General features: G+C 38.9%; 2 protein-coding genes across 8 annotated transcripts; both read right to left on the bottom strand.

Moving 5' to 3' along the window:
• Positions 1–1,370: 1,370 nt before the first annotated feature.
• On the bottom strand, positions 1,371–8,423 carry qng1 (Q-nucleotide N-glycosylase 1). Of its 3 annotated transcripts, none has more exons than XM_078250870.1 (7): positions 8,352–8,423; positions 7,232–7,454; positions 5,904–6,054; positions 3,588–3,700; positions 2,817–2,960; positions 2,073–2,268; positions 1,371–1,955 (listed from the first exon to the last, which is right to left on the bottom strand). In XM_078250870.1, exons 2-7 carry the CDS (start codon positions 7,415–7,417, stop codon positions 1,726–1,728), a joined length of 1,020 nt encoding a protein of 339 aa, XP_078106996.1. In that variant the 5' UTR covers positions 7,418–7,454; positions 8,352–8,423; the 3' UTR covers positions 1,371–1,725. The 3 variants fall into 3 exon arrangements, with proteins under 3 accessions (XP_078106996.1, XP_078106994.1, XP_078106997.1); XM_078250868.1 differs by having other exon boundaries at positions 7,232–7,433; XM_078250871.1 differs by having other exon boundaries at positions 7,232–7,430; positions 8,352–8,422.
• Positions 8,424–9,560: 1,137 nt separating this feature from the next.
• Positions 9,561–23,360, bottom strand: hnrnpk (heterogeneous nuclear ribonucleoprotein K). Of its 5 annotated transcripts, none has more exons than XM_078250865.1 (17): positions 23,290–23,360; positions 21,910–21,983; positions 21,607–21,775; positions 20,970–21,067; positions 20,582–20,638; positions 19,570–19,613; positions 17,986–18,058; positions 17,325–17,438; positions 16,753–16,881; positions 16,033–16,364; positions 15,343–15,390; positions 14,042–14,081; positions 13,218–13,233; positions 12,711–12,743; positions 12,475–12,542; positions 11,692–11,861; positions 9,561–10,447 (listed from the first exon to the last, which is right to left on the bottom strand). In XM_078250865.1, exons 3-17 carry the CDS (start codon positions 21,662–21,664, stop codon positions 10,417–10,419), a joined length of 1,311 nt encoding a protein of 436 aa, XP_078106991.1. In that variant the 5' UTR covers positions 21,665–21,775; positions 21,910–21,983; positions 23,290–23,360; the 3' UTR covers positions 9,561–10,416. The 5 variants fall into 5 exon arrangements, with proteins under 5 accessions (XP_078106991.1, XP_078106993.1, XP_078106992.1 ...); XM_078250867.1 differs by having other exon boundaries at positions 21,910–22,013; positions 23,290–23,347; XM_078250866.1 differs by having other exon boundaries at positions 23,220–23,310.
• Positions 23,361–23,363: the final 3 nt, after the last annotated feature.

Genomic DNA, 23,363 nt, shown 5'->3' with positions numbered 1-23,363 from the left:
TAAAAATGAACTCGAAAATAATGAGGAAATAACATTTCATATTAATGGTCGAAGTTTTAATAATTGAATACATTATTTCACAATGTATTGCTTATTTTATATATTTTACTTTATTTATTAATGATTATATATTTTTATGACTTATTTGATATTGAACATTTTGAGGCTCCCATATGTTCCTTTTTCTAATTTATAAATATAATGTAAGTTGTTATTTATATATATATATATATATATATTTTCTAATCGCAAAGGCTGCAATTTGGTCACGTGACTCGCGAGAACAAAGCAGTCTGCACTCTGCAGAGAAAGCACCAACTTGGCAGTTAATGCTACGCCATTTATTTTGTGCATTTTTGTTTTGTTACTGACTGGAGATCAGTAATATATATATATATATATATATATATATATATATATATATAATATTTTTACTTATTTATCTGTCTAGTAAAGTTGTTTAAAGTGTTTAAAAAGTGCAATCCACATGTTTACATATGTTTATTACAGTGAATAATAATCTAAATACTACTAAGTGTGGTAAAGCCACATATTTGTTTTTATATTTCTGCAATCTGCACTTTAGTTTGTGTGATTTGTTTCTGACTTTCATATGAATGTTTACACCAGGCTTGGTCAGTGCTCAATATACTACTGTGACTGAAGTAGTTAAATAAAAGATGTCATTCATTTAAATTCATGCATCACCTAATTTCATCATCATATACAGGTCTGGCCTCCAGGAAAGAACAGTTTGTTTAATCTATCTTGTCTTGTGTTGTTCATACTATACAATGATTTATTGCTCGTCTTTATTGAATAATACAGAAGACAAAGAGCTTAAAAAAATAATCGCATATTAAATCGCAATCGCAATATTGGTGATCCGGTTTAAATCTCTCCAACAACTTTTCGTAAGATACCTCTCTTACGTATCATATAATATTCATCACCAGTTAACCATATCTTATTCCAGTTCAATCTCCCCCGAGGAAAAGTTAGTCTTATATGATATTTCTGGTATATTTATTTGAGACCGCTGCTTCTTCTACTGCCCTTTCTTCCATTTCCTCTCTTCTTTCTCCACACAAACAATATATGCCTCCACATACTTTAAAAACAAATTATTTAGCTCAAAGTTCACATTAACATAATTTTCAACCATTTTTGATAAAGTAGCCATCCATGCTACGTGCTTCTCACACAAATAGTTTCTTTCTTATTTAATAACATTTAATTTATCCACATTATAAATCTTTTCAAACATTAAAAAGACCTTCCTTCCTTTAGGATTTTCCCTGCATACATTTGTTCCTGCTTTAGGAAATAATCTGTTGCAACATTCCGCTAAAAGAAGCAACTTAACAATATCTAATCAAAATATTTTATTTTCACTATTGTTAATGTGTATGTTCACATCATTCAATCATTGTATGCTCAAAAACAGCATATGATCACCTGCTCTTCATTACAGCGAGATGTTTGTTAGAAAATGTTCCATGTCAACAACAGTAAAATTTTAATTGACTGCGAATAGACAACAGTGCTGCTACCCACATAGACCAACAAGCTTGACACCTGTTTCCATTACAGCTACAAAGAAGCTCATTTGTACATATATCTGGCACTGAGACATGATTGGCTTTTACCCAGGGAAAGGCACCGATGCCAAGGCTGCACACTGAGAAGTGCTGCCTACTGTATGTAATGCTGCCAGCCAGCTCGTCAGTAGTAAATACAGCGTGTGTGGTGTATGGGAATGTGGGCCATCTCTTTGTGGTGCTGCTTGGCATAAGGCCACAGGTAGAAGTCGATGACTGCACAGTTGACGGTGCAGGTCTGTCTGTCTCTCTCCTGCACCAGCTTGCAAAGGCGGTCTTTGATCAGCTCCACTGACCAAATCGAACCACCTCGGATCTCGACCTCTCTCCTGTCCCCTGAACTCAGCAGCTCGCCTGAGAGAAATAGGAGACAAACGCATAACACACAGAGAGAGATTATACCTTACTGCTTCTAAATGATAATGTCTTTATGACCAGAGAAACACATGCACACGTATACTCCTGTCTCACCGTTGTTCAGCGCCTGCATCAGTGCGTCAGAGTATCGTAGTGCTCCGAGGTAGACGAGAGCCTGGGGGACCCTGTAGTCTGCAAACATGGTGAGCCAGTCCATGTCAATGATGTCACCCTCTCCTCTGGCCTCCATGACACCCCAAAAATCTGCCACCAGGATCTGCGCTCGCTTGTAGAATGAGATCCTCTTCCCCTAAAACAAACAGTGGGGCAGCTCAAGACAGATATTCTTACACAAAGACAGTATCATGGCAACAATGTATGTGCAATGAGTATCATTTGCTCCTTCACCCATTGTATAATATGAACAGAGCATTATTGTCACACTGTCTTTGGCCAGGAGATGGAACTCTCACGTCACAATTCATCTTAAGTTCTCCGAATGCATACATTTATCTCTTACACTCATTGTACATACAATGAATTTTCCAGAAAAACTAAAGCAAGCTACATCGACTCTGTAAAATTAAAAAGATAAATTCCCTCATAGCTATTTTTTTTTATGTGGAAGTTACAATTTGATGTTAAATAGATACCTATCCAACCAGAAATTATGATTATTTTTGTATCTGAGACGTAGTTAATTATTGTCATGTCCTGTCTGTAAGCTTGGAGAGTAGTAAAAATATAAAAAAAATGCATGGATGCTTTGTGGAAAAAAAATTCTGGCATTCATGAACTTTTATCCACAATTTCCCAAACATGAAATATTCCACAACCTAAGCCCTTTCTAATTCTAACCTCATATGTAGCTTCGTCCCTGTAGGAAGGGATCTTCTCCACGACGAGTTCCACCATCTTCCGGGCGTCGTTCCCAGCTCGGCTGATAAAACTCCGGAAGCTTCCGCCGTGTTCCTGCAGCACGCGGCCGCCTTCAGTTAGCACCTTATTAGAAAGATTCAGAATGTGATGTTTTCAAATTTAGTAGTTTAATTTCCCACTTTTCATAAAGGGAATACAGTTTAGCTAATAATGTAACACTGACAGAGAATAATTAAAGAGCGTTAAAATCAGTTTTTCTTAGTTAATATGAAAAGACGGTAACATCTATTACATTCTAATCTGTCAAGGAAAATGGTTGGAGTTTCATGAATTATTTTCACTTGTGTAAATATCACAAAGAAAGACAAAAACACAGAAACAATATAATCTCAGATACGTAATGTGCTATGTACAGGGAAGTAATAAAACGATAGTTTTCTATCCAGTCTATAGACATGAAAGATGAGATGATACATCCTGCACTTCTGTTTATCTGTCAGATTGAAAAGCACTGCTTTTGTTTTGTGCTACATAAGTGCTGAGAATGCTGTCTCCCGGTGTTCAAGCCAACTTTGCATTCAGGAGTTTCAAATACTACACTTTTGTTTAAGTTTTAAACAAAGTGAAAACATGAGGCACAATTGTATTATCGTGATACAAATGTAAAATCATTAAAGCAACTTGCAGATTTTGATGATTGTTACATCCATAGTACCATGGATATGAGACATTAACATGATAAGTTAGAACCTGGTGACGCTCTGGAAGCATGGGCATGGGTGTTTCATTGTCTGATCGAAGGACGTGTCCCAACTCCTCCACACTCATCTGAGAGAAGTACTTCGGATCAGTGATGGGTATACCTGTGGACAGCAGTAGAAGAAGTATTCAGATCCTTTACTTACACGTCTCAAAACAGGCTCAGTGCAGCCAAACACTTTGAACAATCCTCATCGAGACAACACATGCTGTCACTCAGAACACACTGAGTAAAAACACTAGCATCAAACACCAATACAGAAATTAGAAACTAATTTTTAGTGACTTCACACAAATCAATATTTTCTTTAAAGAAGAGTAAAATTCTTTCACATGAAATTTCTTATTTTATAACATACCAGTGTTTAAAGTAAACAAGAAGGAATGAAAATCAGCATTTTGCTTCAATAGATATATATTTTTATTTTATCTGCAGTAATTTACATAATGGGAAAAAAAGTTACAAACTAAAGGTACGTAATAGTAACAAAGAATTGCGTGATTAATCCTGCCTCTCTCCAGCATCAGGCCACATGTTTTCATCATGACATTGGATGTCCTCTCTTGCCATGCACCTGCATCATCTATAAATACAAATGAGTGTCGTGTTTCCATTGCTTCCACCTCCATTACTTTGTGAAAAACAGTAAGTGTGCAGTTTTACAGTAGTAAAGGTAGTGTTTTGTCATGTTTTTTATAGCTGTGTATGTAACCTTGACATCTTACCTGGACAAATTAGTATCTTTGCTCTTTTACCTGTTGTGTATAACGGTTTCATTCTTACATGATGTTTATTTTTTTTTAAAAGCGCTTTCCCTATATATATATATATATATAGTTCATGTTCACTAAAATGTCTAAAACAAGACACCTGCTTAGGCTTTCAGCTGAAATTGCAATCAGCAGTGACTGAACTCCATTCTGTTTTGAATGTGTGGTTAACAGTTTTGACAGCATGTGTTAGCATTTGAACAAAGTGCTGTAAGTGTTGTGCAGTTTGTGGTTAAAGCCATGGGGTAAGTGTGTAGAGTTTTGAAAACTATGTTAGAACAGTAAAAAATCAGAAGTGATATGAGCTAAATGTACTTAAAATATCAAAAGTAAAAGTACTTACTATGCAGAATGGCTCCATTCAGAGTGTTATATTATAATTATATATTCTATTATTCCATTTTTATCATTAACTAATACATGTAAGAGCATTTTAATGTTGTAGTTTGTCAATGATAAACCAATTTTGGATACTTTATATAGTACCAGGTAGATTATAGTACTACATCATATCATACAAGTGTATCAAATGTTTTCTTATGCAAAATTCTTAATCTCCAAATTGACTAGTACCTACAGGTAAATGGAGTGGAGTAAAAAGTACAATATCTCCCTTTGAAATGTAGCGGTGTAGTATAAAGTAGCATAACATGTACCTCAAATGTGTACTCAAGTACATGTACTTAGTTACCTTCCACCACTGCCTGTGGAGTGTAGGAGCAACTAGGTGGATTTATCTTTAGACAGGAACTACTGGAGAGAAAGAGGACACTTAAGCTACTACGTTATAAAGCTATGGCGTGCTATAATAACAGGAATATAACTCCACAGCTGCCAATTCTCCTCAGAGGCTCCAAAGACATAATTTGTTCTGTCACACTGTCAACCCTTGAGAGTCACACTCTGGAGGAAAGCTACCTGAGCTTTTCTGAGAGACTCTCTTATAATTATAAAGGCCACAGCGACCACACATTGAGAATACTATTCCATACGAGACATAATAGATTCATATCCGGAGTCATTCACGCTAATTGTGAATGTTGCACAATAATCGGTAATAGCTAATTGTGAATGTTGCACAATAATCGGTAATAGCAGTGCACAACAAAAAGAACACAGAAAAGAGGAACAAAAGAGACCTAAAAAGGGGCTGGATTATACATCTCTCTCTCCAGAGATGAAGCTGCTAACAATAAGGATAAATCAATCTATAAAAAGGCAAACATGTCATGTAATACTGTTAAAGCATGGCCTTAACTTTTCTTCACAATTCTGACATTTCTATGACCCAGCTTGATTTTATTTAGTACAATCTGGTTTATTTTCTGTGTAAGTATGATAAATATTGCAAAAATGTAACAGCTATGATGCATCACCTCAACTTCGCACCTGAGAAAGGAGGTCAGTGGTGTGCAAGCTAAATCGAAATACTTTTAAACAAAACAATATGCGTTATTTTTAAACCACTTTTTTTTTAGTTATAACACCAATTTAACCCAGCAAAAAACTAAATTCATCCTTTTTACGTGCTCTCACCTTCCTCCATGGCCCTAGTGATGGCAGCACAAAGGGTCATGTAGCCTGTGTACGTGGTTCCTTTATAGGTCACCTCACACTGCTGAGTTTCTTCATCTGGCCAAAAGGAGAAGTTCATGGTGTCTACCACAAACACCCAGTTTAAGGCCTGCAATGTAGAAAAAACTCCATAATTATTAAGAGAGCAGAAAAAAAAAGGCTGGAAACCTGACACTTCTAAAGGTTTCTCCACTTTGAAGCCTTCATTTAGTGGAGATACATTTCTCAGTGTTCCACCATGGGATGTACTGTAGCTGTGTGGGCTCAGAGGGTGCTGAAGGTAGAAACATTCAATTCACCAGTTATGATTGATTCATACTGCATGGAAGATCATTGGTGTTAAAGAGCACTTATCCATGCAAAGGATTTATGAACAGGCTTCTTTGTGACAAGCAAATAGAATTGTTAGCGGAACGTCTCACGTTCTGCACGCAGAATATGAGCTGCTGCCCTCCGGCAGGAGGTTTAGAGCTCCTCGCTGCAGACTTAACCGTTTCAAAAGCTCATTTATCCCAGTGTCTATTAAGCTCCCAAATAGCTGCAAGTAAAAGTCAGAACAGGCCTGCATGACAATGGAGATCTGTAATTGTTGTACTTGTGATCTCTCTTTTTTTAATTTATTTTATTTATTTTGAGTAATGTTTAACTAATGCATTGCATAACACCATGTTGGGTTTTATACACCATCAGAACCATAGTACAGTCTATGGTATGGTATTGTACAGTATCTGTTGTTTGTACATGCTGTCTGTGTTTGTTTGTTTGTTTTTACTATGTCTGCAGCATGGGTTAAGTGCCCAAGACAAATTCCCCACGATGTGGGACAATAAAGTTAATCTTGATCTTGAATTATTTTCCTGATGTCCGAGTAAACAGCAGTAATAATTCACTTCTAAGCTGTGACGACATTATTTTCTATATATGTGCATTTCATTAATTCGTTGCCAGTTTTCATTAACGTAGCAATGAGGAACATTTAAATGTTTCTGAAACTGTTTTATTTTCCATCTGATGATTATAAATGACCTGCACCAGCGAATGAGACTAACAGTGAGAAGAATGCCATTTTTATATAGTTTTTATTAATGCCTTTACCCGGTGGGATTTTTCCCACAAAGTCACAAAATGATTTATGGCAGGCAGACTGGCAGATTTCTGTTGGATTTCTGTCTGTAGTTATGGCTGTCACCTTATCCATTATTGCTGTTGCCACTGAACACATTTTGTTATGTACTTCTCATGTATACTAATAATCTATTTCTCTGGGTGGCTGTAGACAGACTCCCCTGGTCAGAGGTGGGCGCTGGAGCCAATGGATTTGCCTTCTTCCAGCCACTGGCGGTCAGATCGTCACTGTGTCGGAGGTTGTAGAGCATCTCTGCCACCTTCTGCACTCCTTCCTCCTCCACAAACACATCCCGACTCCGCTCTGCTATGAACTGCCCAGACTCACGGGGAAACAGAGGTGGCTCCATGATGGACAATATACTACTGTATGGAGAAGAAACACACCTGACAGAACACAAGTAGGCACACAAGCATAGGATATATAAATATAAATACATTCCCTAGCAGTCCATACATGAATCGAAGGAGATAACTATGAAAATAATGACCTTTTACAACACTATCATGTTTGCAAATAAACCTTGAGAAGTCTTGGTTCTAATCAGACTTCAGGAGCAGCTTCTTAAGAGCGGGTGCAAGGGAAGCTGTGAAAGCCAATATCCTACAAACATCTCTGGGGAAGTGCCATTTTAAAGATTATCTCCATGCTTTATCAAATAATTCACAATGAAAATACATCATTGAGATAGGAGAGATGTACGCCTAACGAAAAAATAACTTCTTTAAAAAAAAAGAAAATCAGTGCTGGTTTTCAACCCCCCCCCCCAACAGTGTTTTAGGGTCGGACTGATCATCTCATGTAGGTATAACTAAATGTAGAGTGCACAAAACATTAAAAAAAAACTCTCTAAAAGCTGCCTAGTCTTGTCCATCTACTTCAAGTGTCCAATAGCTGTGTGTTAATGCGTTCCCTATCAGGCTGATAATAGGATAATGTGACCATGAATGTGACGCACAAACATAGTGGCCTCCTGAATGAAATTCATTTTCACTGCTCTTTCTGTGGTGAGTCCCATGATTTACTCTCCATACTGAATTAAAAAAATTAGTTGTTTTTAAGGAAAGAGCTGTATTGTGCGTGGGTCAATAAGATATAACCAGGAACATGTTATTACGTTTCACTGAAAACTGGAAGAGCCACGTGCATGTAAGCTACCGACTTTCTCAATAATACGGACAATACTATTTCACAACGTGGATTGTTTTTCGAGATAAACTTCCTGCTTAGTGACAATTTACGTTCAAATTCATATCGATAAAGGGATGTTTTACTCAACTTACCGATGAATGAAGGGAAAGTATCTGTAAGCTCGTCTTGCTTGTGCTTCTACTACCTGGTTTCCAGCTGTTGACCAATCAGAACCTTAGTTGTATGGTCATCACAGGCTGATAAACCAATCACAAGAAGCCAAGAGAAGAAACCGGAACACACACACACACGTTTGTTTCACTATCTTTGTGGGGACCCATCATTAACATAATGCATGTTGCATTCCCTAGTCACTTACCCTAACCATCACAACTAAATGCCTAGCCTTAACCCTTACCCTCACTATAATTATAACCCTAAAACCAAGTCTTAACCCTCAAACAGCCCTTTAATCTTGTGGGGTCCAGAATTTTGGGCCCCACAAGGCTGTGCAGACCCCACAAGTATACTGTATTCCCCGGTTTTTGGACCCCACGAATATAGTAAAACAAGCACGCACACACGTTGATAGTATCATTTATTTATAAAACCTAACCCATGGTTCATCATGGATCTAATCACCTGCAGCTATAACATGACCGACTGGATCAGCTTTCTGAAATGAAGAGCACTGGTATTGGGTGCTACATATTACAAAGATAAGTTCAAACAAAGTCTTAAATTCATGATAGTCTAACTGTGACCATGGACTTACACAGTGAACAACAATATTAAACTAGTGCCTCGTTTTTGTTATGCAAGAAAAAAAAATCACTGAATTGACACACACAAAGTTGACGCCCTAATTTTAGAAGTACAATACTACATCCAGTAACCGTAAAAGTTTAACTACTACCAGTTTAATGAAGTCAGGTTTCCACAATGTAACAAGAGACTGGTTAGTCCACCGACAGAAGATGACTCGAGAACGGACAGTCAACAACTTTAATAATAAATAGTTTCTTTTTTCTTAAAGTAAAACCGCCAGGTTCCAGCTTTCATTTAAACATTTGCTGATTTTCTTTGTCATATATATTTAATAATTTTGGGTTTTGGACATAATATGCGGATGTCATTTTTTCCCCCTTTTCTGAGATCCAGAAAATAATGTACAGATAAAGAAAATTATTAAAAGGCGTAGCGTTAAATATAACATGCATGAAATGGTAGATGTACGGTCGCCAAAAAAATTACTTATAAGCTTTTTGCCTAAATGCCGTCTGTGCACAGAAAACGTATCCAGCTGCAATGTTTTTGCAAAAGAAATTTCAATAAGCATGCTCATTAAAAATGCTAATTGGTTCAGTAAAAAGTGGCACCATCTTTATTCATGTTACAATTTGACAATGTGAAGTCTACAGCATGGGAAGCAAACAAGTGTAGAGTACAGGAAATTGCAGAGACAAAATAGATAAGTTCAATATCATTTGTCAAATCTCTAATAAAATGTCAAAACAAATGTTTAGCTACAAGTTTCCATTTGTGAGGAGTTACTCAAACTATCCAGATTTATTTCATCCAACAACTACTATAGATATTCTTACGAATTAGTCAGACTGTCCCTGTATCTGGTGTTTACAAGAATCCCAACTTAAACATCCCCAAATCCATTCTGAAGGGTAAAAGTTCCCACATCTCTAGAAAACAAAAAGGTTCAATATGAAGAAGAAATGTATCTTACATTCTGCATGTTACACAGAGTGGTAATGCGGTATAACTGTGTGTGAAGGGACTGATATAAACAAGAGAAAGCACACCCAACCCACACACGCTGACATGCGCGCACACACAAAAAATTTAAACTGGAGACACAATGATACACATCCAAGCCATAAAAATCAAAACCATCAAAAAATAAAGGTTACGTTTATTTTTGTCTGTCAGGAGATTGAATATTTTGATAGATGTGAGTGTTAGGAAAAAAAGCAAAGTGTAACTGATAAACTTAGACTACACTATTAAAAATGCAGAACATCTACATTTTATTTTATGCACAGGAATGTTGGACATTTCATTAAAAAATACAAAAATAAAATTAAAAAAGACACCCATAATCCAGATTTATAGTCTGAAGGGGATGAGTTAGACAGGGGCAGAAAGGTTGAGGGGAGGGGGGGGGGGTCAATCTGAGTCTGCTTCAATCTGAGTCTCCTGGGTCTACAGCAAATGACCAGAGTACTGCTTCACACTGAAATAAAAAGAGTGGAAAAATAAATAAAATACACAAGAAAATTGCAATTCACAAGTCGATGACAGTGTAAATATATAGCTATGAAACTGTGGGAGGATGAAGTCTTGGGAGGAAACGGATGAGGAAGCATAGCAGGAAGAGAGACAGACAGGGAGTAAGATAGACAGGCAAAGAGGAAGACGGGGGAAGGTTTGAAATAAGTGGCTGAGGGACAGCGAGGAAGAGGACGAAAAAAGGGGTGTGGTTAGTCCTTGTGTCCAAGCAGGTGCAGCACACTGAAGAGGGAGGGGAAGAAGGAAGGAAGAGGGAGGCAGGGTTAGTTACCATGGCAACACTTCACTGCTCATGAGACAGCGGCGGCAGGTCTACAGTTGTATTAGCATTCGGGCTAAGCTCAGATAGCATCAACAAGGAAGTAGTGTGCATTATACGTGCCTACTGGTTGCCAAGGGAGACAGAAGAGGAGGAGCCCGTGCTATTTGGCAGACTGTGATTTGTTGTCGGTTGATCTAACTAAAAACAACAAAATCACTAGTCTTCCACACAGCAGCAGCCAGGGAAAGAATCAATCCACTCCCTGCTTCACAGTGAAACGGCTTTGATGGTAAATAGATGTGTTTTTTTTTGTTTTGTTTTTTTTACTTCTACCAAATCATATTTAATGAACAAATGTGACAGTCAAACAAACATGTCAATCACATTGATCCTTTAAAACAATGCAATAAGTACCACTGACTTTGCCTACTCCTTCACAGCCATTTCATGCAAGAGGAAGGTTTGAACTAGTTGCAGGTTGCATGGGGAAGAAAGGAAGGGGGTTAGTGGAGAAGAGACAGCAGGCAGAAACGCATAACCCAACAGAAAGTGGGTTAACTAGCATTAGGATGCAATTTCAGAAGAAAAAAAAAACACAATAATGCATTTACAATCTTAACAAAATCTATGAACTATGTACATGTTGTCCAGTGGGTTGAAAGAGAGGTAAAGTAAGAAAGCATCTTTGAAATATCTGTAGGGCTTTTTAGTTTGCACGAGTTTACAAAACAGCAGTGTTGCATCAACTAACATTTTTATGAGGCCAGGTTAAGAGCCGACAATGAGGTTTCGAAAGGGTTATACTCTAAGAAGACAAGATAGTTTGATAAGCACATTTGATGGAATAAATGGTTCAACTACAACTATGGTGCTGAATCAAGAATTTCATCCATTAAGATGGTAGTAAGTGTAATACAGTAACTTGCCTGTTCTGTAGAAGGTACTGGGCGTTCTGGATCTGATCCTGGGTGCCAGTAATCGTAATTATTCGGTCCTCAGAACCTTCCAGTGGCTCATCGATCTTGATGGAGGCTCCTGACTCATGGCGGATCTGTTTAATCCGCTGTCCTCCCTTACCAATGATAGAGCCAGCCAGCTGTCGGTGGGGTACAGTGAAGAGAATGAGAGGGGTGGGGAGGAAACAAAAACAAAACATGCAGAGAAACATTTTAGGCAATGGGTGTACAAAATTCCCCAGTCAGTCAAAGTTAGGGCAGCCTATACTGTTGTTGGGTCCTCTTTAGCTATGCAGCCTGCACATCGTAGCAGTTTCATTCACTATACTGGGAATACGTGTGGAGCTTAATGTGTTATGTACGATATTTTCAAGAAAATGTAGTTTCAAATACATGCATAAATGTCAAAAGATGAATCATACTACAAATCTCAAATGATTTTGTTAATAACACTGAAAGACTACTATGACCTTGTTTTGTGTAAAGTCAATGTGTGAGAGACATGACTTATTGGTCCCTTCTGGAATACTGGTCCTGTCAGTTGCTGCACAAATAATGGACTATGACACACATGGCTAAATGTAATTTATGAGGATAATGAGAGAGCGCAGATGACATGATCACATATGGCAATGTAGGGTTTTTACTCAGTCTGACTGAATTTTATTTATGACATGAGGGTATAGTGGGTGAGGGACGGTGATCTTTCTTTGGAGTGCCAGTTTGTATGTTATGTTGTGGTAATTTACTCACATCTTTAGGGATCGTCACTTGTGTGGTGATGACAGGGCCACCCATGTCATTATAGGAGCCACGTCCACCTGATGTAAGAGGGAGGGGGAAGAGGTGATGACCAAAGGAGAAAAAGGAGGAGTCTAACGAGTGAAAGTAAGTTGAGCCCTAAAAATCAATACTTGGCTGCCAGCATTGCACATGGCTCAACACATTTTTCTAATCGTACGGGCTGATAGAAAAGTATAGAGACTTACCTGACTGGTAGCTATCCCAGGAAGAACTGTTGTCTAAGCAGGAGAGAAGGCAAAAAGAACACTGATTCAATGTAAACATTAAAACAAGTTATTACTGTGACATTTGTAAATAAATGATCCGTCTCAAAACTAAAAACTTAAACATGTGACTCGTCATACATTTTCAAAAGATGTGATGAAAAAATATATCTGAATGATATAAATTAGCTCTGCATGCCATCTTCAACATTTGTTGTAAACAGATAGTTTCAGTAAAATGTCATTCCACTAGAGTTTCAATAAAAAGCACAATATTGTTGCAAGCCATAACGCCTAATGTGAGCTGCAAAGTCCTTTTAGCCAAATTGTCACTGTACAGTTTTTGGCATTTTGACTATAAAACACTACATTCAGACAAAATGCTTGACACAACAGTATGTTGAAATGAACACCGAGGGCTGCACACTAACAAATTAACAGCCTTGAAACCACATTCATACAACAGAAAAAACAAGGCTTGGTACTTACCATATCCTCCTCCACTCTGTAAAAACAAACAGAAACACAAACAGGTTACATACGATATAGTTGATTCTTTTCATCTCTCTACAGATGAACGGACCGAGGATTTAAAGCACAAATGTATGGGTGATGCAGCAGCCTCGTCCATGGAGTAGACTCAACTAAAAGCTACCCAGTTTTCATCAATAAGCCAGACTCCTCCTCTCCCTCCCTCCCTCCCTCCATCCATCCCCCCTTCCCGTCTCTCCTTGCATCTCCATCAGCCCCCATTTTCACCTGCTATTCAGCTCCTGCTGTCACCAGGGCAACAGGCAATTCAAAAAGCTGTTGCTGAGCAACGGCAGGCAGTATCCTGCCAGCTCTCAGAGAGGGAGAAAGAGAGAGGGAGAGAGAGACCTTCCAGTCTGTCAACAAAGCGTTATTGCCTAGCAACCAACCATGGCCATCCCCACCATCGCCACCCCCAACATTCTCCCTCTCTTTGCAGGAAAAACAGGCTGGCCATGAAAAGTACACAGTGAGAAGGCAATTATAGCTTACTATTATGGGGTGTCTGCAGTTGTGGTGATTATGGTCATTTGGTGGGATAACTTACACTATGCAAAAACTAGCTTGGATGCATGGCCAGGGCTCATATGAGTGTGCTCATATGCACACAAGTGACCAGCTACAGTTGTATTGTCAATAAAATACTATTATTATTACAACACAATGGACACTCACAGCATATTGTCTAGAGCTAGGACCAACTAATGTGCAAGCCTAAGGACGCTGGCGCCCAATGAGATGCTAGAACAAGAGCTGCATGCATTTAGCAAAGGGTCACTAACCATGTTATCGCTATAGCGATCCGGTCTGCCTCTTCTGTCACTGGTGACGAAAGAATGCCATAGAGAGGGAGTGGGGCAGAGAAAGAGAGAGCAATATAGAGCGAGAGAGAGAGATGGGGGTTGGGGGTGGAAAGAAATAGGAAACGCTTAGAAAAAATCTTGACAGCATTCCAAAGGAAAATTCTGGTCTAGGTCAAACTGCACACACACGCTGAGCAAGATTACAGTATAAACACATTTCTTGTCAGCCATCTTCCCACACAGTAACAGGAACAGCTCTGACAGTGTTATGGTGAGAGAAGTGACAGGTGGTGGGAATGATGGTCAGAGCCAAGAGCTGCTGCTTTTTCGAGCTCAAATAAAAAGGAATTAGACACACCTGACACTAAACCAAGGCCAGGTCATGAACGTATTATTCTTGTTAAGGGAGTGCAGAGTTTCCCATTTTACGCGTAAAAGTCTGAAAAAATGTTGCATTAATGTGCAATTGTAAATATTAGAAAAATGTCTTCTCTAGTTACAAGCCAGCTTGGGAAAGCATGCCGTTTTGCAGAGGACTTAAGTGACGCATATCAGCATCACATCAGCACATGACCCTCAAACACCACCACAAATACTTTCTCTCAACCTGGGAACAACTGGGAGTGAATAGCAGATTGGATAGAAGTTATTAACATAGAAAAGAGGAGGTCATACAACATTATGGCCATTCCTTACAAAGTACTCCAAAAAAGTGAACAGGTGAATAGGATCAGGGTAAGGGACTTGTACAGGCTAGGGCACTACAGACAAAGCAATGGATGTTTTTAAGGCAATAATCAGTATTTAGAGTTTGGATGGATGACAGCAGGACAGCGTTTATACAGGGTTATTTTCTCACAAGCTATTAGAAGAAGTGGGTAACCAAGCATATACAACAAACTGCAACATTTAAGTAGTAAGGCAGGAAAATATGGGACGTGTGTAGGAATACCTCAACACTTACAACTTAATTTTAATCCATCATAGCCAAGCATTTGTCACTTTTGTAAATGGAAATTATGCTGAACGCCTGTCAGCGCTAGTAAATGACATACTTCTCACAAAGACCAAAGAGTAAAATGCAATTCTACAGGAAGCACCACCCAATGATATTAATGACAAATATTTGCTTCAGTAAATTACCTTTACAGAGCACCTACCTTATATTGTGGCAAGTGCATTATTCATTATAAAATGACTGAAGATAAAAAAAAATGTCAAAGTATCTCTGTTAAGATAAGTTTGGAGGTTTAGGCAAAGGTTTGGGGACAGAAACTTACTTTGACCTGTCGTCTGAGCCACGGTAAGAGTCATAGTAACGATCTTCTCTGTGGGCAAGATGGAGATGGGAAAAAGACACACAAACACACCCAGACATACAGTGATGAGCACATACAATTTATGAAATGATAACCATGAATACAAATGTTTCCAGAGGGGTGCATCGTGTGACACTGGATTACATGCAAAATACTCCACACTGTTTATCCTCTGAATTAGAAGATGTAAAGCAAGTTTGGTGAATCTGTGAACATAGTGCACCTGAATGAAAAATAAGCATTTGAAGAGGGATTAATCTTTGTATATGCAGATGCAGGATGAAACAAGTGCTCTAGAAAAGGGAACTCGGAATAGAGCCTATTTCTAAAATAATAAACAACTAAAATTTAAAATGTTAACAGGAGTAAAAAGGACACTCAACTACAAACTGATGAGTGCGATCATGCAGTCATTTAGCACTACAGTGATCAGTAAAACAAAAAATGTGTACAAGATTGTATCTGTATTAGGCATAGAAAACATGCCCTTTTTTAATCTAAGACATGTTTTAGGAAAAAAAGTTAGACACCAACCAACAAACTCAATTAAATGGCCACGCCTTGGCAGGACTCATGTTTATGCATGATTAAAAGAAAAATAAAAGTAAGAGCAACAGTGAAAAGAGTAGATACATTGTGTTCATCTCTTACCCTCCTCTGTGTGGGTGTCCCATGGGCATGGTGCGTCCACGGCCACTCCCCCTGCCAACCCTACTCGGGTGGGGTGGAGGAGGACCTCGGCGGGGGCTCATCTCATCATACTCCCGGCGGGCGGGAGGCATGGGTCCCCGTCCACCTCTGCTAGAGGGCATTCGGTCAAACCCACGGTCTCCACCACTGGACCTGCCCGCACGCATGGGGAACCCTCCCATAAGCCTGCGACCGCCTCCCCTCTCTTCAAACATCACGGTGAAACCACCATATTCATACGTTTCATCGTAGAAATTAGGGTCGTAGGGCTGCGCACGGCCCTTTATGGGAGCCTAAAAAGGATGACACGGGGAACAACTCAACTCACTTGCTAAAGGGAATTTGAAATGCAGTTTACAAGAACAGGTGTGCTGGAAAGATTTTTTGCATCTATTACCAACAATTCAATATTCCCAACATAAAACACAATCTCACTGAAAAGGGCATTAAATGTTCTGATGGCTCTCCAAAAAAAATTTAAATCTGCTAGAGCATGACATGCTGTTGACGTGTTTGTTTTCCCATTGAAGTGTCCTACACTAGGACAGTTTATAGTTACAAACCATCAAGGTATCTTCAATCAGAAAAAGGATTAAATGAATGGCTTTGTTGCGATTTCTCAATGTATAAAACTTGACAAATCACAAAAAAGGCCTCTCAACCACAGTAAAAGATACTTACTTCAGCGATGAGCTCCAGCATAGTCTTGATACACTCCACCACCCTCTCCGTTTTACCGCCAACCAGCACCACTCGGTCTGTCGACTGAGGACAACACTCCTGAAACAGCTTAATGCTGGTCTTTGTGTTCTGGAGAGACATAAACACACATGATAATCACAGGAAAGGAGAAGGCTACTACGTGATACAGCGACTAATTCTACTGTAGAAAGAAATTACCTAAGCATTCCAAACATCAAATCACAACTATGTCATCTTATGGGTATTTCCACATCTTTTAGGCACACATAAAAGACTGAGCCAGAAGAAGAACAGTTAAAAAAACAATTCAATAAACAGACCTTACAAAACAAAAGATAACCAAGAGAAAAATGATATTCTGTCTGGGTACCTCCAGCTGGATTTAATCCAGCTATTTCATGTAGTGTATTCTTGTTACAACTGAAAAACTGGCAGCGACAGAAGGCTGTGTGAAAATCCATGTTGTACATTACTCATACATGCCAGTCGGTGAACTACTTTAAACCGATTTAGTTGCAATAAACTGATCCCCATCCCTTGTATCAACATACCTCTCTGAGTTCCTTGATCTTGGCTCCCTTCACTCCAATGATTGAGCCAGCCAGGCTCTGGTGGATCAGCAGGCGCAGCTCACAGTCAAAATCCATGCCATTGTACTGCTGGTACTGAGCAGAACGTACAGCATGTTAATACTTATCTTTTTAGTTCTCGGAAAAACACAAACCTGCCAGAGACTTGTTACTTATAATTATAGCTAAATCGTCCAGCAAAAAGGCACGTTACTGTAGAAGATGACAGTAAGAACATATTACAATACGGTGACAGAAAATATATTGCTTTAAATCTCATTTGAAAGTTCTTATTGAAGAAGATTTGCACCAATTGACTGCAGGTACAGTGTTATACAGCATCAAAATATAGTTCAGACAAAGCACACAGGTTTTGAATCAGTCCAGTTTAACCCATCTAAACCACTTATTTGTGAATAAGTGAATAAAAGGTTAAAAACAATATCCAAATTGCAAAACAGAACAAAAAGAAAAACAATTGAACTATAAAGCATGTCTTCAACACAATGAACATTTACAACACATGGCTTGGTGACAACCATTAACATCCACCATTGTCTTCATTTCCAAATAAATGGTTTAGTTCACTGGGTTCAACAGGACTTGACATGGAGAGAAAGAAACAAGTTCAACAAGTCCTCACCTCTTCCAGTGTTGGGATAATCTTCAGCAGGATTTCTCCAACTGTCTCGATGTCGGCACTGATGCTCAGGATGCTTCATAATTCACAGAGAGGGTGGGGTTGGGGGTGCCAGCAAGGCATACCAGGGGGGGGGAGGGGGGGGGGGGGAACATTTCAGATTAGAGAATTCATGACATCCCTTTTTTTGCCATAAAAAACAGTCACACCCCATTTAACCAACTCCCTACTGAGACTAACAACTAAACAAACTGTTAACATCCAGTGTTTTCTAAACTTTTCATGGTCATTGATAGTTCAACACTGTAACTGGAAAAAGTGGGTCCCCAAATAATGCGATGAAAAGAAAACAGTTGTTTGTCCAGAGAAAGGAAGAAAGTAGACAAGATGAAAAAGGGACCCAAAGAAAAGTGACTGCATTTGGTGACCACTGAAGGGGCAAGACAGGGAGGGGGAAGTCTGAGGAGGATCTGGCAGGAATAGGCACCAAAGGTGCCAGAGAGAACTCTAAAGTCTGAAAGCATAGTTTGGTGGATGCACACCACAAAGACTTTGACTACAAAGACCCCAAATAAGGTGCACAACTTTGAAAGATCGGGGAAGATTGAGAGATCTAATGATTCCTCTCTCTTAATTTTTTAGCATTTTTATCAAAATGTGTGCCGTCTTTAAAAAATAGGCTTGGGGAAATGTTGATGCTTCATTTGGCCAACAAATATTAAATATAATTTTGTTGTCTGCACCCACCTATTTACATAATAACAATGAATTTACTGATCAAGAGAACTTAAGCACAGTTTGTAAATTAAAGTAGAATGGTAGACAGCTGAAGGAGAGTAACAGAGCAGATTATACCATGAAAAATGAAGTTTGCACCACTGGAGTTGATGCTTTTTAAGGGGATGGGAGAAGCGACAAACATAACACCAAAGAATGCAGGGATGAGTGGGACAGAGAGAGATAATCTGTACGTTCAGTAGCTCCAGCAGTCAATAACAACGTTCAGATGAAGCAGAAGACAGGAAAGGAAAAACGACATACAACACTTAAAACCTAGCTTGCCTTTTGCGTTTCAGAATGGATGAACAATCAGAGTCTATCAGTATAATGAGGGCATCTCAAGAAAAAAATGGGATGGTGCCAGAAGCAGGTGAGCTTATGAAACTAAATAAAAAACCAAGAACACCAGTATATCCACTCTGAGGGGGGAGCGAGGTGGAAACGCGAAAGATAAAAGGATAATCATTAATAAAAAAAAATAAAATAAAAAACACTGACATATTGCACATATTATAGCAAAGATTTAAAAAGACAGTGGCAGATTGTGGAAAAACCCTGACAACACAAGCCTAAGTTTCAATGTGGAAGTGACTTTAAAAATGGCATATAAAAGGATGTTGACATGGCTTTTACAGTCAGATTTGGAAATGAACGAATTTAGGCATTTTGAATCAGGCTAAAATACTAAGAACAGGTAGGTTAAAAATACAGTGACTTGACAGAGGCAGGATGACTATTTATTATTCATCTCTTCTTGTTTGTTTGACCTGTAGTCAGGCAGTGAGAGGGAGGAGCTTAGGGACATACCGCTCAGGCCCACTGCTGTCTGGGACTGACACACTGGCATTGTACTGGGCGTGGCATGGACAGGGGCCAGGGCCATTCGAGCACAGATGTCAATCAAGTAAGGCGCCCATTTAGGGACAGGGCACGATTATGGACAGGGCCAACCAGGGTGTCAGGTGGGCGGGCGCAGGAGGGGCCATCCAGAACATGGGCAACAGAGGAGGAAGTGGGCAAAAGTCAACAGTCAAATAATAAACAAGGGAGAGGGAAGAGGGAAGAGGAATACATTTTTAATATACAGGCTCTACACTGTTCAAACGTGACTTTAATTTGATTCTCTCAGAGATTGGTTTGTCAAAGAGAGAAAAAGAGGAAAGGTGACATTGGAAAATGGGTAATGGCATATTAAGAACATGATAAGTTCAATGTTGGGGAATAGACCAGAGACAGTTAGAAAGAGGGGTAGAACAAATTGTGGAGGGCTAGAGAAAGAGGCAATGACATTGAATGATTTAATAATTGGTCAGGTTGCCTTAACACTTATAAAATATATTAGCTGGATCTGCAGGTGACCTCATAAACACTGCACTGGGCCCATCAATTTAAATCAACAAGAGCATCAGTGTTGCCACGACAGCAATGATACAATAAATTATCAATATGGAGAAACAAATGGGCATGAAATTGGACTTTTGTGCCAAGGGCCAGTTTAGCTGAGGTAATTACATGATGTTCATATAAGAATAAAAAGTTTGTCAGACGTTTTAACGAACAGAGGCTAATATCAATACAGGCATTAGCTAACCACATCCCTTGTTTACACATAAAAAAATATTGCCAAATACCAAAACAGGGTTTTTAACAGTTATCCAGGGTCAATGTTTGTAAAAACACATAAACATGTACAAACTATAAAAAAGGAGGCTGGGTAGTTTGGGAGGCTGAACACCAGTGGAGGGAAAAATAAATAGTACAAAATAAAAATTCCTAAAACAAAAATTCAGGGCATATGAAATGTATAAAATGTACTCACGTCTGTACGAAGGGCTTTGATGTTTTTGCCACCTTTCCCAATTACAGCTCCTGCATTCTGAAAATACAGAGAATATTTACAAAAATGAAAACAAATAAATGAGAAAATGTAAAATAATAGCACTGCAATTATTAGACAATGTGCAAGAGAATATTACAAGTATCAGGAAATAAACAATGACCGCAAGAATAGCCTTAATAAAAGGAGGGACATAAATTATTAAAAAAAAAGGAAGAAATGTGATTAGGGCATCAAAAAGAAAACTATAAAAAAAAAAAGGCAGCAGTACAAGAAATTGGCAATCTTACGGAAGGAGTGCAAAAAAGAAATACAAATTATCACATGAGGGTTCGACATGAAACGTGAAATGAAAGGGGAGCTGATTTACTTTGCTCTGCAGGAGGATGCGGAGCTCAACCATCTCGTCTGAGTTCCTGGAGCGCTTGAATGATTTCTGCTCATCTGCATCCTCAGCAGGGCGCTTACCTGGCATAGGGAGATAAAAACACACACTGACAACAATGAATAAACAACACTCAACTAGATAAAATGAAATCATCAAAAATAGCACAGAAAGCAGTGAAGAACAGAATCATAAGACTTGTATTTTAAACTCTTTTCATATTAAAAGCTAAATCTACACAGATCATTGTGTGCAAAACTAGAAAAGAGAGACATTTTGAAAATGCTTCTATTAACACAACTTTGGGAGAGGAAACCAGTTCATATATGGCTTAGGTCCCCAATGGTTGCACAAACATTTTCAGACATCAACCTCTATAAGAAATACCAAGTGAAAGATTTTAAATTATAGATAATTTGCACTACTTTTTTGAAAATCTGAGCTGTAAGTAATCAGCTACACCAACACTGCCATTGCTATCCTTTCATTAAATAACAAACATGCGTTTCTGATGTAGATATATTTGTAAAATCTGTCAAACTTGTGCATTTTGATGAATGTAAAGAAGTTGGTTTACATTGTTGGCTTTAACATAACATATGTAAAGAAGCTATGTATATACCGTTAGTCTCCGTGTTGCCGAATGAAGTATCTTCTTGCTGTTCAATTTCTGTCTCCATGGTCTTTTGACAGCGAAAGAGGTGGGGTGGGCACCTCGGTCCGGGGAACAGGTGGCAGCAGCAGCAGGGAGAGAGAGAAGCAGAAAACTGGCCCCTGTGAGCTGTGGAAGTCTGTCAGCATTGTGAAAGGGGGGAAAAAAGAAACAAGACAATTCAAGCTGTGTGCTGGAGATCCGGCTATTCGAGAACCCGGGATGACATGAGAAAAAACTAGAGCGAAAAACTGACAGAAAACCGGCACTCACCAATATTTATTACAGGGACAAGGGCGTGTTGATAGGCGGAACTAAATAATCAAGGACCAAACAGCTGCTGCGACCTGTCGTGGAGGGAGAGGCTAGTTGAAATACTGAAATGTTTTAAGAAAAAGGCTCAGTGATAGCAAAGTTTGAAATACACCAATTATGATCATATACATTTTATTTCATTCCTATGTTTGAATCGCTCATATTTAACTTTACATGTCAACTAGGCTCATGAACATCCATCTATCCAGCGAACGTTTCGACTAGCATTATTTGAAGGGACACAATTATCATTAAGATGATTTTGTCATCAAGAGTTATCGAATCGGATTGTTTTGCATTTTGCATAGTTTCGGATTAAATGAAGTGTGCGGCAGGTCCTACAATCAAGAGATGAGTTAATCAGACAATGATGTACGAATAATATTTACATTAGATACCGAAATAACGTTAATACATGGCTAGCTAACGCTACTGCTAACCTCACCTTAACCGGCAGACAAGGCAAATTCTCAATTTCAAGCAATGTAACGTTAAACTTAATAACGTTACATGACGCCAGAAATGTAGTACTTTTTTGTATGTGAGCAAATTGACCCACAATATGAATAACGTTACAGTCTGATTATATATTTAATTCACTTAACTGTTGTATGCAACATAACGTTAGTGGTAATCGCAATATTAACGAAACGTTATACTGACCGGCTTGGCCCTAAACCCATCACTGTCGTGCCAATAATTACGTTAAAGCTCAACCTCTAGTATAATACAGTTTAATTAACAGTTATCGTTATACTAGCTTGCTAGCTATATGCTTACATTGACCAAACCGAAAGTGAGCTAACTTAGCTCCACTGAAGCTAATTAGCTGACCAGTAGCTAAGGTTAACGTTAAGCTCCGTCGTTAGCCAACGTTACCTCTGGGTTGCAAGCTAGCTAAATAGCCAGGGCACTGCGTTAGCTCCGAGCTTCGTCGTGTAACGTTATGAACTAGCAATTTCATTCAATGCCGGTCGTACACTCTTTTCAAACACTTAGCTAGCTAGCTAACTAGTTACATAAGAGGCAAGGCGTGTGTCACTTATCTAACGCGAGTGGGTTTATACAACATGACCAATCGATCAATACAAAGACCAGCCCGAGCCACTCAAACTAGCGGCTAGCTAATTTCGCCATGTTGCCATAATGTCGGTTGAGCACAAGGAGAGCTAACGTTAGCTAGCCAGGCCAGCTAATTAGGCAGCGTTGTACCAGCCACAAAATAAGAAACAACGTGACTGCTAAAGACATATTTATTGTTATAGTACCTGTGCACTTCAGCTACACTGGACTCAATGTGGCACAGAAAAAAAGGAAAAATACCGTCAAAACACAAACCTGCAGTGCAACACCTCGCTCTTCCCCCTTCCTTCCTTCTCTACCGAACATGGAAATGCACCAGTTTAGCTAAA

This window comes from Sander vitreus, chromosome 5, assembly GCF_031162955.1.
Source record: "Sander vitreus isolate 19-12246 chromosome 5, sanVit1, whole genome shotgun sequence".
Classification (NCBI taxonomy): domain Eukaryota; kingdom Metazoa; phylum Chordata; class Actinopteri; order Perciformes; family Percidae; genus Sander; species Sander vitreus.
This window is presented reverse-complemented; position numbering and strand designations above follow the sequence as displayed.